General features: G+C 48.4%; 2 protein-coding genes across 3 annotated transcripts in view; one reads left to right on the top strand and one right to left on the bottom strand.

The window, feature by feature from the left end:
* Positions 1 to 6,091, top strand: part of PAFAH1B1 (platelet-activating factor acetylhydrolase 1b, regulatory subunit 1 (45kDa)) — a 142,714-nt gene extending 136,623 nt beyond the window's left edge. For both annotated transcript variants that reach the window (XM_011987260.1, XM_011987259.1), the window contains 2 exons: positions 604 to 760; positions 2,189 to 6,091. In XM_011987260.1, coding sequence (XP_011842650.1) covers positions 604 to 760; positions 2,189 to 2,262 — 231 coding nt within the window. In that variant the 3' untranslated portion in view covers positions 2,263 to 6,091. The remainder of the gene's footprint in view (positions 1 to 603; positions 761 to 2,188) is intronic.
* Positions 6,092 to 11,162: 5,071 nt separating this feature from the next.
* CLUH (clustered mitochondria (cluA/CLU1) homolog) overlaps positions 11,163 to 12,526 on the bottom strand; it is a 21,779-nt gene continuing 20,415 nt past the window's right edge. The window contains exons 24-25 of the mRNA XM_011987276.1: positions 12,396 to 12,526; positions 11,163 to 11,576 (exon numbers count right to left, since the gene is read on the bottom strand). Of these exons, the coding sequence (XP_011842666.1) occupies positions 11,393 to 11,576; positions 12,396 to 12,526 (315 nt within the window). The 3' untranslated portion in view covers positions 11,163 to 11,392. The remainder of the gene's footprint in view (positions 11,577 to 12,395) is intronic.

Raw genomic sequence — 12,526 nt, 5'->3', positions numbered from 1 at the left:
ATACATGGATGGATGATTAGATGGATGGATGATTACATGGATGGATACATGGATGATTGGATGGATGGATGGATGGATGGATGATTGGATGGATGATTGGATGGATGGATGGATATATAGTGAATGCCTGTATATCCTTCACCTAGTTCACATTTGTTTGTTTTCCTTCATGTATGTGTGTATATTTTGCTGAAATCATTTGAGAGTTCCTTGGAGACATCATACACTTTACCCCCAAGTATTTTAGCATGAACCACCTAGGAACAAGGATAGTATATAAATAACCACAATAAAATTAATCACACTCAAGAAATTTACCATTGATAGACTACATATTCAGATTTGTTCTTGTTATTTCCATAATGCCCTGCGTGACTTCTCTTTAACCCTCATCCAGGACCCAGTCAAGGATCATACATTATATTTGCTGGTCTTACGAGTTTTCAGTTTCCTTTAATCTAGAATTCCCTAGACTTTTATTTTCTTTTGGTCTTTTGGTGTCTTTTGATGTTTTTGGTATGTATAGTTTTATCGTATTATTAAATAGATGCTATTTAAACATTTTGTCCTTTCACTAAGTCAAGTAACTTTTTTGTTTTTAAGGTGGGTCATGATAACTGGGTACGTGGAGTTCTGTTCCATTCTGGGGGGAAGTTTATTTTGAGTTGTGCTGATGACAAGACCCTGCGCGTGTGGGATTACAAGAACAAGCGATGCATGAAGACCCTCAATGCGCATGAACACTTTGTTACCTCCTTGGGTATGTACGCCTCGTGACGTCTCTGACATTAGATTTTGGAGTGCCAGACGTAACAGTGTTTTACATGATCATGTGAACTTTGCCAGGTAAGAAATGACCATGTGCTTTCAGATCAGAATAGAGAAGACAGATGAAAATTTTGTGGATTCCTACCATTTGTTTTAAATTCTCCTTTCCTTAACTCTTTGTATCGTTAGCCTTATAATAAAAACATTACTTTCTGCACTGCACAACATTGGTTTTGGAAAGCAGAGTTTATGAAGAGGATACTTAACACTCTGATGGGTAATTTTTCTCCCCTATTAGTTTGTTTCTCAAACAAAATCTTCCTCAACCTTTCCCTCTGGCAGGTGTATACTGTCAGGTACTAGAAACTCAGAAAACTGTATTTGATTTTAGTAAACCTCCTCACTGTCATTTGGACTTGCATCTGGAATTTAAGATAGTGAATACAGTCAAGTCTAATAAATACACTGAAAAGTATAATGGACCAAAGCCTCGGTAAGGTGGAGCTAATGCCTGCCCCACAGGATTGTTTCAAGGATTAGACACGAATGTGGAGCATTTGTGCTATGCCTGGAACTTAGTGTTCAGTAAATAGATACGGTGAGACTCTTTATTGTTAGATTTGAGCCCTGCTATGCCTTTAGTCCCAGCTACTCAGGAGGCTGAGGCTGGAGGATTGCTGGAGCCCAGGAGTTCTGGGTTACAGTGTGCTGTGCTGATCGGATGTCTGCACTAAATGCAGCATCAATATGGTGACCTCCTGGGAACAGGAGACTCCCAGGTTGCCTAAGGAGGGGTGATCTGGCCCAGGGCATGAACAGAGCAGGTCAAAACTCCCCTGCTGATCAGTAGTGGGATCATACCTTTGAATAGCCATTGCAGTCCAGCCTGGGCAACACAGTGAGACCCTGCCTCTAAAAAAAGAAAAAAAAAAAAAAAAAAAAAAAGATGCGAGCACCATTTGGGATGGGCCAAACAGGAACAGGCGTGTTTGTAGAGATGTTAATACAGGTTTTGATCATTGAGTCTCAACTTCCCTAACTAAATTGGCAAACTAGATACCTTCTTGAAGTGTGTGTATATTGGAGAAACCTGAAAACTCCTGGTATTTGGGCTTTCTTATTTTGTGGCTCATTAAAAATTGTATCTGGCTCAGAGTGATGGAGGGTTGGGGACCAGGCAGGGTCTTGCTCTGTCACCCAGGCTGCTGGAGTGCAGTGGTGCAGTCATGGGTCGCTGCAGCCTCAACTTCCCAGCTCAGACAGTTCTGCCTCAGTCTCCCGAGTAGCTGGGACTACAGGCACACACTACCATGCCCGGCTAATTTTTTTTTTTTAATTTTGTATTTTGTAGAGAGGGAGGTCTCACTTTGTTGCCCAGGCTTACTGTGGTTTTTAAATAAACCGTTTCTTTTTCTTTCAGATTTCCACAAGACGGCACCCTATGTCGTCACTGGCAGCGTAGATCAAACAGTAAAAGTGTGGGAGTGCCGTTGATTGCGTCTCCTTCGGCCCCTCCTCCCTCTTTTCCTCTGGATGCACTCTGATGATACCATGGTTACCCCCATTGAGCTCTGTTTAAATAAATATTGTCCTTTCATGTAAATTATTCTGGATGTAGATTGAGCTTATTAAATGTTACACACAAAGTATTCATGCATGGTGAATCCAAATTGTATACTGTAAATTTACATACGTTGTCTAGAAGTACCATAGGGGTTTAAAAACCTGGGCTGGCATTGGTCACACCAGGCCTAAGAAGGCAGAAGTTGAATCATTTGAACTAGGGCACTAAACTGAATAGTTGACAGTGTCATTTTATGTTGGATTATTAATTCCTGTTTTTCTTTCTGCTATCTGTTGGTGCCTGACTTGATGGCCTCATTTGGGGAAAAGTGGTGGTTATTAGGGCTTTTTCTGAAATGTGTATCTATGTAACATCACTTAAGTGTGCTTAATAAATCTTTAAGGATTTTAGATAATAAGGCAACAATTCAGAATCTTCTGAACCATCTATGTAATGAATGGGGATTACACATTGGATTTTTCTCATGACACATTTGCCAAATCAGTAGGATATATTTGTTTTGGCAGCCTATCAGGCAAAGGCTAGTGGTATATTTATGTAAGAAAATGACTGTAAATCTCAAGAAAAATCTCAGCAGCTAATTGCAACTCATTTATTTCATTTCGGTCTTAATGCTTTGTAAACAGGTCAAAAAATCCTATCATACTCTAAGCTTCTATTTTACACACTAGACATACTTCTAGTTGTATTCTCCATACTATTAGACTGTAGTGATGTGACTTCCAAGTAGAATGTAATCTTCCCATTGAGTGTGTCATGGTACAAATCACTATTTGTTTTTGGTGTTTTTTAGGGATGTGCAATGTGCATTACATAATGACAGAAGTACTGAGAAGGTTCTGTGTGCCCATTTGAAAGGAGAGGGAGGAATACAGCAGTTGGTTTTTCAACATGAATCTGATAATTGATTTAAACTGTGTTTCACTTACAGGTTTTAAAAAATGACAGGGTTTAATGGAGCGTGCATAAAAATGTACTGTTTTCACCTTTTGTTTATATGTAAATGTTTGTAAGTATATGGGCCTATCTGTAAGTGGATAAGTCTATATGTGTGTATCATACACATCAACCTCCACGTCCTTAGTCCTGGGTTTTTGAAAAAGTGCTAAAACGGACAAGTAGAATAAATCTTGCTGTGGAATGCCATGCTTTAGAACAAACCCTTTTTGATCTTAATGCTTCTGAAAACTAGGTCTGACTCTGGGGATTTTTTTCCAGCCGAAGGAAAATCACTTCCGTTATTTCCCCCTCTAATTTAGCCGCTTGACATTTTACACAGCCCAGATATATTGTATATTTTGACCCAAAGTTACAAGTAGGTTTAAGAGAATGTTTACCCATGACTTTTGGAGCACTATCCCATTGTCAGTTATTAATAAAGAATTCCATTGCTTAGCTAACCAACGGGTTTTTTTTTCCCAAGAAAGTTATTTGAAAAGTTAACAGAACAATGAGATAACAGTGACAGTTTAACAGAGAGAAAATTCTGAATTGCATTTTATTCATTTGTGTACTATGTGATTTTTTAAATGTCCCCTTTAGCATTTAATGGAAATTTGGTTCCTGCAAAAGACGAAGGGTGAGAGTTAACGTCCTGTAGATACGCACAGAGACTAGGCCGTCTATTAACTAGAAACAACTTTATGTCTAGCTTGTGTCTTTTTGTTTGTTTGTTTGCTTGTTTGTTTTTAGATTCCTGAGATATGTCTCTGGAAGGGAAAGTTTTGAGAACTAATGGCTATTTTTGAGGACAAAAATTACATCTTAATTAAGCTAATTCCTTAAATACATACAAGTAGGTGAATTTTCAGGACAATATTGCCTCACAACCCTGCTTACATTGAAAAGTCTTTTTCCCTTAGCTCTTCTGACTGGATTTTTCTACAAAAACTATGGAAAATATCTTTGTTCTTGTTTGCTGCTATTTTCTGTCCTATTTTGAGAAATATAAATACATAGAAATGGTGCATCTTAACATTTGTTTGTACATGTATAAATGTCTTGTATTTTAATTCATTTTTAGCATGAATTGTTTAAGGGTAAGCCACAACATCTAGAAATCACTCGTAGATAATTGAACAATAAAGGAGAATGGTACCGATGCAGGAGGAAGCAAGCGTGTCTTCCCCTGCGGCACACAGCGACTTGCGTTGAGAAGGAGGAGGAAACGATTACTCTAAACAAAGTTATCCTTACTTGGGAGATTACCACAGCCTGCTGCTGAGTTGAGTTACCAGACATCCTCCATGTGAGAAGCAGCGAACATTGAATCTCAGGGATGGCCCACAACTGGGTCCACATGTAACGAGCCCTGTTGAATAACGAAGGGGTTGGGGAGAGCAGTCCGTCTACAACCTGGAATCAGATTTGCAAAGGTTTCCTGCACTGCTGTCTGACACTGTCCTGTTGATGCCCTTTCTGACTGTGTTCTCTGTTTTCTCTGTCTGCTGTCTAACCCTGTGCCTTGCCTGGGATAAGGACAATGATGAGGTTACTGGTTTGGATTGTAAGTAGAGGACTTTTATTAATTGGTTTAGAGGTTCACTGCTGCTTTGTCACTTTCTCAATCAAATTGGCCACTTATTTAAGAAATAAAAAGCTGGTAGAATTGCATCCTCAGATGATTATTGACTGTGTGTGTGTGTGTGTGAAAACAGACATTCCAGTGCCACCCAAGTATCTCTAACGTGCCCAAGAAATCCTAGCTGTGCTCTGGAGAGTGCAAGCCATGGAAACTGTTCAGACAGCGCGTGGAGCCTAGTTGCCTGTTGTCACAGCAGCTTGTGCTTTAGGAGACAAAGACCGTCCTGGTTCGTCTGTGTGTGGTGTGACCAGTGGTGTGCCCAGAGCACTCCTCTCAAAATCACTAGTGTTAGCAAGTCGTCCCAGGCTGGGGAGCACTCGCTGTAGTCTTTGGAAAGCTTTGGCTTTAGATTTACCAAGCCCCGTCTCCCCACTGCCAGTGCCCTGCTCTCCCGTTCGCCTCTTTCTGTTTCTGTGTGAACTTCCCAGTAATATCACTCGTTAAATAGATTTTCTTTAAATTTATTTAAAGAACAACTATTTAAAAGTAAAGGATATTTTGTTGACATTGGTGGCTTGATCGTCCTTAAGCAACTGAAGTTAAAATTGTTGAAGGAAAAGGCACTTAAACTGGTTACTCTTTCTCGTCCAGCTGTATATAAGTCCAGTGTGTTCATTAATCTAGCTGACACAAAGAAGAATCTCCTGGTAGAGAAGCGACGTGTAAAAAACTGGTGGAAAAAGGTTTTGGATTTTTTTCCAGTGGGGTGGGAGGAGGGCAAGCTGGATTTACAGGTCACGGCTGGACTGAATGGGCCTTTTTATCTTCCCACCGTATCATGGAAGTAGCTGCTTGCTTGTACTGCCTATCCTTCAGGCATCCCTAAAGCTCACTCTGAAGATGGTAGAGACAAACACAGACTCTTGGAGTCAAAGTTGATCCTGACACTGACACGAAGGCAAGCCTTGATTTCATATGAACATTGCAGAGGTGGCGATTGAGAAAACAGTTCCCCAGATTGTAAGAGTTCACTGAAGATATTGACACAATTTAAAAAAAAAAAATCAGTAAAGGAATGTATATAATATTGCTCTCGTGTTTTACAGTAAGATTTGTTGCTCTCAGACTGTGTAAAACAAAATTTATTCATGTTTTCTGCATATTAAAAAATCTTATTGTACCAATTGGTAAACTATTAAATGCCTATAAAACTAGATGTGATTTTTTTTTGGGGGGGGGTCTTCCTTTGCACAGGTGAAATCCTGACGGAAAGTGGGGCTGTATGTAGCACCAGTCACAAAGAGTGACACGAATTGGTGTGAGGGCGGTAGGGCCTGATGAGCTGCTTTTCTTGAGGGCAGCACCCGGACTGGCTTTGCTGTCCCCTTTCCCCCAGGTGGAGGAGGGAGTGCCTTAGCATGGGCCCTTACCATGGCGGGCGTCTGCGGCACAGGCCAGCTCTCCCCCACCCTCCCAGCAGTCCATTCTGACGATGGCTATTGCTGTGGCCAGAGTCAAACCCAGGATGACCGGTTACAGGCCCAAGACTAGACTCTTGGGGTCAGAGTCTAGAGATAAGGGACCCTGCCGGGCGCGGTGGCTCACGCCTGTAATCCCAGCCTTTAGGGAGGCAGAGACGGGAGGATAGCTTGAGCCCAGGAGTTCAGTACCTCTGGGCAATATAGCGAGACCCCGTTCTCCACAAAAATGGGAAAAAAAGAGATGGGGCCCTACCCTCTTTGTTCTGTGAGTGAACTTCTTATCTTGCTCAGTGGTCTTGGATTCATGAAGGTAAATCCTTAATACTGTTTTCAATTTTGGTTGCAACATACCAAAATAAGAATGTTCATCTTTGTCCCAGAAACCCCAGCTCTGTACTTTACGCGGGGCTGTATCTTGTATTCGGGGCAGCTACCAAGGACAGTTTGGTGATGTGCTGGTTCCTTTCTTACAGCCCAGCTGTTTTCCTGCCTCCTTTTGGGAGTAGTAGCCTCCCCCCGAATAGGAGCCTGGCCCAGAGCGAAAAAGAAATGGGCTGGGCGCAGTGGCACGCCTGTAATGCCAGCACTTTGGGAGGCCAAGGCAGGCAGACTGCCTGAGCTCAGGAGTTTGACACCAGCCTGGGCAATACAATGAAACCCCGTCTCTACTAAAAATACAAAAAATAAGCCAGGCGTGGTGGTGCGCACCTGTAGTCCCAGCTACTTGGGAGACTGAGGCAGGAGAATCGCTTGAACCTGGGAGGTGGAGGTTGCAGTGAGCCGGGATTGCACCGCTACACTCCAGCCTGGGCAACAGAGTAAGATTCCTGGGCAACAGAGCTCAAAAAAGCAAGAAAAAAGAAATGGGCCTGAAGTTAGTTCACTGCACTTTTGCAGCTTTTCCATCTCCTTGCAAGACTCTTCCAGGCTGTGATCCAGATGACAGGGCTCCGGGGCAGCATTAGTATCACTATCCAGAAATGCTATTAGCTGTTCAAAACCTGGCAAGTAACTTGCTGGCAGGTAACAGCCTCAAACCTCCTTCAGGAGTCATGACTGTATGGCCTTTGATGCAGGGGGAGGGTAGCTGGCTGTGGCAGCTCTGTCCCTGCCTAGCCTGGCGAAACCTGACTTGTGTGCAGACAGTTCTTAACTGCTGACACACCAAAAGCTCTAGGACAGGGATCCTCAAAGTGTGTTCCTTGGTTCAGCAGCATTAGCAGCAGCTGGGAGCTCGTTAGAGACGCAGGTCGTAGGCCCCACCTCAGACCCCCGAATCGAAAAGGTGCAGCCTGCTTGTTTTATTTATAATCTACTTTAACAAGCCTTTCCAATGAGTCTGAGGCAGGCTCAGGTTTGAGAACCACTGAGCTAAATGATTCAGCTTCTCACCAAAGAAACTTGGGCACATCACTGGTCCCTTGGCCCCACAGCTCAGATTTGGATCCTGATCTTTCCTCTTTCATCCTTTGTTTACTTTTTGAGACGGGGTGTCACTCTGTCACCCAGGCTGGAGTGCAGCGGGGTGATCTAGGCTCACGGCAACCTCTGCCTCTGGGGTTCAAGCAATGCTCGTGCCTCAGCCCCCCAAGTCGCTGGGATTACAAGCGCGCGCCACTGTGCCTAGCTAATTTTTATATTTTTAGTAGACACAGGGTTTCACTATGTTGGCCGGGCTGGTCTTGAACTCCTGACCTCGTGATCTGCCCGCCTAGGCCTCCCAAAGTGCTGGGATTACATGTGTGAGCCACCGTGCCCGGCCCATCCTCACTTTGAACATGTGGGGTTTATTCCTTTGTGACAATTTCCTATCATCTTCGTTCCCACTTGATCACCTGACCTTGAGACTCTGTCTCAAAAATGAAATAATGGCTTACTCACAAATGGGGGCATTTCACCTGCCATTCAAGGATGGCTGCGCCTGCACTCTGGGCGGGGTGAGGCGTTGGAGGGGGAGCCTGATTGATTTGGTAGTTTAGACCTTAGAGGTAGGGGAGAGGAAAATTTGGGCTCCCATATCCAGCTGTAGGATATGTAGAAATTTCCCCAAATGTGTGTGTGTGTGTGTCAGTCTCACTCTTGTTGCCCAGGCTGGAGTTGGAGTGCAGTGGTGCGATCTTGGCTCACTGCAACCTCTGCCTCCTAGGCTTCAGGCGATTCTCCTGCCTCAGCCTCCCGAGTAGCTGGGATTACAGGTGCCCACCACCACACCCGGCTAATTTTTGTAATTTCAGTGGAGATGGGGTTTTGGCATGTTGGCCAGGCTGGTTTCGAACTCCTGGCCTCAAATGAGCTGCCAGCCTCGGCTTCTCAAAGTGCTGGGAATACAGGCATGAGCCACCGTGCCCGGCCCAGGACCCCACTTTTTAAAAAATTGAAACCTGTCACCTAAAAGAAGGGAAGGCAAAAGAATGGATTTCACACCTAGAGCCTCCACTTGCTTTATGGAAACAGCCCCTTGTGATTTGGGTGGTGAAAAGATGTCTGAGGGCACTAATACGCGTAAAGGATCAGCCAGGAAACACGGGCCTCTCAGGTGACGGGAGGTACAATGGTAATCACACCTGATCCGTTCGCACCTTCACAGGAGGCCCCATTTTGGGAGGTGCGTGAACCTGTGGTCCACGTTCCCAACACTCAGGAGAGGGGAAAGCATGTGTAGGACACGCCGGTGAGATGGCAAAAGCTGCTGGGGCTGGGGCTGCTGGAAGTACGGGAGGTTTCTAGAGCAGGCCACTTGCTGGTGGCTGTCCCCGGCTGTCACCTAAAACCTCCAGGTCAGAAGCACCTTTTCTCCAGTTGGCTCAGGAAAACTAACAGACTCAGGGTTGGAATTTTTTTCTTTTCAGAATTTCCGAGACGTACAGATCTCTCCAAGCATCCCAAAAGGCGTTTGTTCCTGGTGGGGCCGAGGGCCTGTTCTTGGAGACAGATGGCGAGCCGCGGCCAGCAGCTGCCCTGAGTGCTCAACTTCCCCTCTAGAGACAGGCTTTGCCAGGCGCGGTGGCTCATGCCTGTAATCCCAACACTTTGGGAGGCTGAAGCGGGTGGATCACGAGGTCAGGAGTTCAAGACCAGCCTGGCCAAGATGGAGAAACCCTTCTCTGCTAATACAAAAATTAGCCGGGTGTGGTGGTGCATACCTGTAGTCCCAGCTACTCGGGAGGCTGAGGTAGGAGAATCATTTGAACCCGGGGGTGGAGATTGCAGTGAGCTGAGATTGTGCCACTGCACTCCAGCCTGGGCGACAGAGTGAGACTGTCTCAATAAATTAAATAAATAAATAGAGACAGGGTTTGCCCCTCAAGTCCGCCTGAGTCTCGGCTCTCTAAATCCTACCCAAGGGTGGCAAACTTGAGGCCCTCCTCCCTGCCCCCAGTGTCTCACCTCTGTGAGTGCTACCCAACCTCCTTCCCACCTCGAATGAAGCGACATGGGCAGGTGCCCAGCCGGGGGTGTGTTAATGACCTCACGGGATCAGCATGCACAGGGCCTGGCCCCACAGCCCAGCACCCCTCCCCACCTGGCCTTCACTGCATTTCTTCTATGCCCAATGACAGGTGACATTCGCCTGCACGACACTCCAGCGAGCCTGGTGACTGACTGGCAGCTCGGTGAATTCCAGCTGAGTGCCTGTGATTCCACCCCCTTACCTCCTGCTGGAGTGACAATGTAAGCATGACCTCGAAATTGACCTCACTTGTATCTATTCCTCTCCCAGTCACATTCCTGTCAGCCTTCACCATCCACCCAGACCGGGTTACAGAACACACAGGTGAGCCTGCGGCCGCAGGTTTCAAAAACTCACTTTATTCCAATGTGAAATGAGGACGTGATGGTTTAAAAACAAGAAAAAGTTCTTGCTCAGCGGTGGGGATACTTTGCTTGCTAGCTCACGCCCATCCCCTTTGAAACAAGGTGTCTGCACAGACCACACCCAAAAGCAGCTCTCCGTAAACCCAGGCGGACGCCCGTCTCCTCCAGGTCTCAGGGTGGTCACATCCTCCCCAACCAGGGCTCTGACAGCAGGCACAGAGCAGCAGCACAGGAAGGGGGGAGCGGGAAGAGCGAGGCCTGTGGGGGCCCCCACCACCCCCAGAGCTAGTCTCAGACCAGGAAGGGAGCTGGGCTCCAGAGAAGTGACATCACATCGGCACCTGTAACTTCCCCCAGCCCTGCCCCCCGCCCACTGTGCGTTAGGCAGCTCAGGTTCGAACGAGGAGAGGGATACATTCAGACTGCAGACCCCAAGGGTATGCCCAGCTGGGTGCAGGGAGCAGGGAGCCAAGTCAGAGCCTACGGCAGCGCCACCCACTGGGCTTGAGGGCAGACAAGCCAGGGCCGGGCACACGGGCTCTGAGGGCCCAGCACAGCCAACCCCGACCTTCATTTGGGAGCAGTAGCCAGACCAGGCCCATCACAACTGAAACAGCCCTGCGGCTCCTGTCCTGCCCCAAACTAAAGTGCACCCCAAACCCTCCAGCCCTGCCACAGAGCTCTGGCTCCCCATCCCAGGACACAGGAAAGGCCCCTCCCCACCATGCTTTTTGGCTTTAAACCTGAACTTTCAGAGAGGTTGGGCCTAGGGGTAGTGGCAGCAAAAGCAGCAGCCATCATGTCGACCATACAAACGACCTGAGAAATCCCACCTGTGCACCACCCACGCAGGACTGGCTCGGGCTATGTACAGGGGAGAGGAACGGCCAACACTCACAGCCACGGACGCACGCGCACACACCTGCTGGAGGGTGGGGGCCTGAGGAACACCTGCCCCCCGGCCGGGAACGGATGGCTGCACGCGCCATTCACGTGTCTTCAATGGGGCCTCTGCATCATATATTCATTGAACCAGTGCAAAAACACCATTTGCGGGGCAGGCAGGCCAGGGTCCCAGGAAGATACGGGGGTGGGGTGGGGTGAAACGTGGAAGAAGAGGGCCTTGCTTCCTCTTCCGCCCGCAGGCACGCCCCCTTCTCCTGGAGTCTGGCTCCCTGGTGACGGGGCCGCTGGCTGACTGTCCGTCTGTCTCCCTCTCTATCCCTGCACGCTGGGAGAAGGGTCCTTGGCAGCCGGGGGCTGGGAGCCCAGGTCCTCTGGGGCCCCCGCTGGCGCGGGCTCGGTGGCCATGGGCTCCTCGGCCCTATCCTTGTTTCTGCTGGCCTCCTGGAGCTGGTGCCGCCGCGCCACCTCGGCTTTCAGATTCTCCAGGTCTTTTTGGCTGAAGAGAAGGGTGGGGATGGAGGTGGGTCTCAGGAGTCCTGGGCCCTCCACCACCCTCCTGGCTTTTGGGATAAACTCAGGCTCTGTGCTCTCTTCAGTGGGAAACGTGTGTGAACAAGTGCTTCCCTCCTGAAGGCCGAGGGTCCCTGGACATGGAGAAGGTAAGGACCCCGCACCTGACCCAGTCTCCGGGCTCCCCTCACACCCAAGTCCAGTCACTGCCCTCTGCGGCCTCCCTCCAGAACAGATGGAGGAAAGTGGAGTCGCGGCGCTGCTCCCAAGCCCTGCGGACCATTTTAAATCCACTCCCCCCATGAGGCCACACTGCTTGTGAGCACCCGGGGAGCCCGGGGCCTGCTCCTCAGGCACACCCCGCCGTGGAAGGGGAGGCGGCGGGGAGGGAACGAAGCGGCTTCGTAGGTACTGGATGGGAAGACGCCAAGATACACCGTGTGAAGCCGAAACACCAAGGTCTTCACTCATGGAACAGGAGGATGCTGAGTGAAATAAGGGGTGGGGCGCGGTGGCTCCCGCCTGGAATCCCAGCACTTTGGGGGGCCGAGGCGGGCGGATCACGAGGTTAAGAGATTGAAACTATCCTGGCCAACACGGCGAAACCCCGTCTCTACTACAGACACAGAACTCAGCCGGGTGCGCGCCTGTAATCCCAGCTTCTCGGGAGGCCGCTGAGCCCGGGACCCGGAGCTGGCAGTGACAGAGACCGCGCCACTGCACCCCAGCCTGGGCCACAGAGCGGGGCTCCCACGCGAAAACCAGAAACCACCAGGACACGCTTCTGAGCGGGGCGGGGGCTCACCTGAGAGGAATGAAGAGGATGCCGTTAATGACGTTCAGCTGCTCCAAGACGCTGGCCATGCTGGGGGCTGTGAACTGCGGGGCGGGGAAAGGAGCCGTGAGCGGGGCTCCCGCGCCCGCTGGGCTGCAGGG

This window comes from Mandrillus leucophaeus, unplaced genomic scaffold, assembly GCF_000951045.1.
Source record: "Mandrillus leucophaeus isolate KB7577 unplaced genomic scaffold, Mleu.le_1.0 Scaffold306, whole genome shotgun sequence".
In the NCBI taxonomy this organism is placed as follows: domain Eukaryota; kingdom Metazoa; phylum Chordata; class Mammalia; order Primates; family Cercopithecidae; genus Mandrillus; species Mandrillus leucophaeus.
The sequence above is the reverse complement of the archived record's forward strand: the minus strand, read 5'-3'. Positions and strand labels throughout refer to the sequence as shown.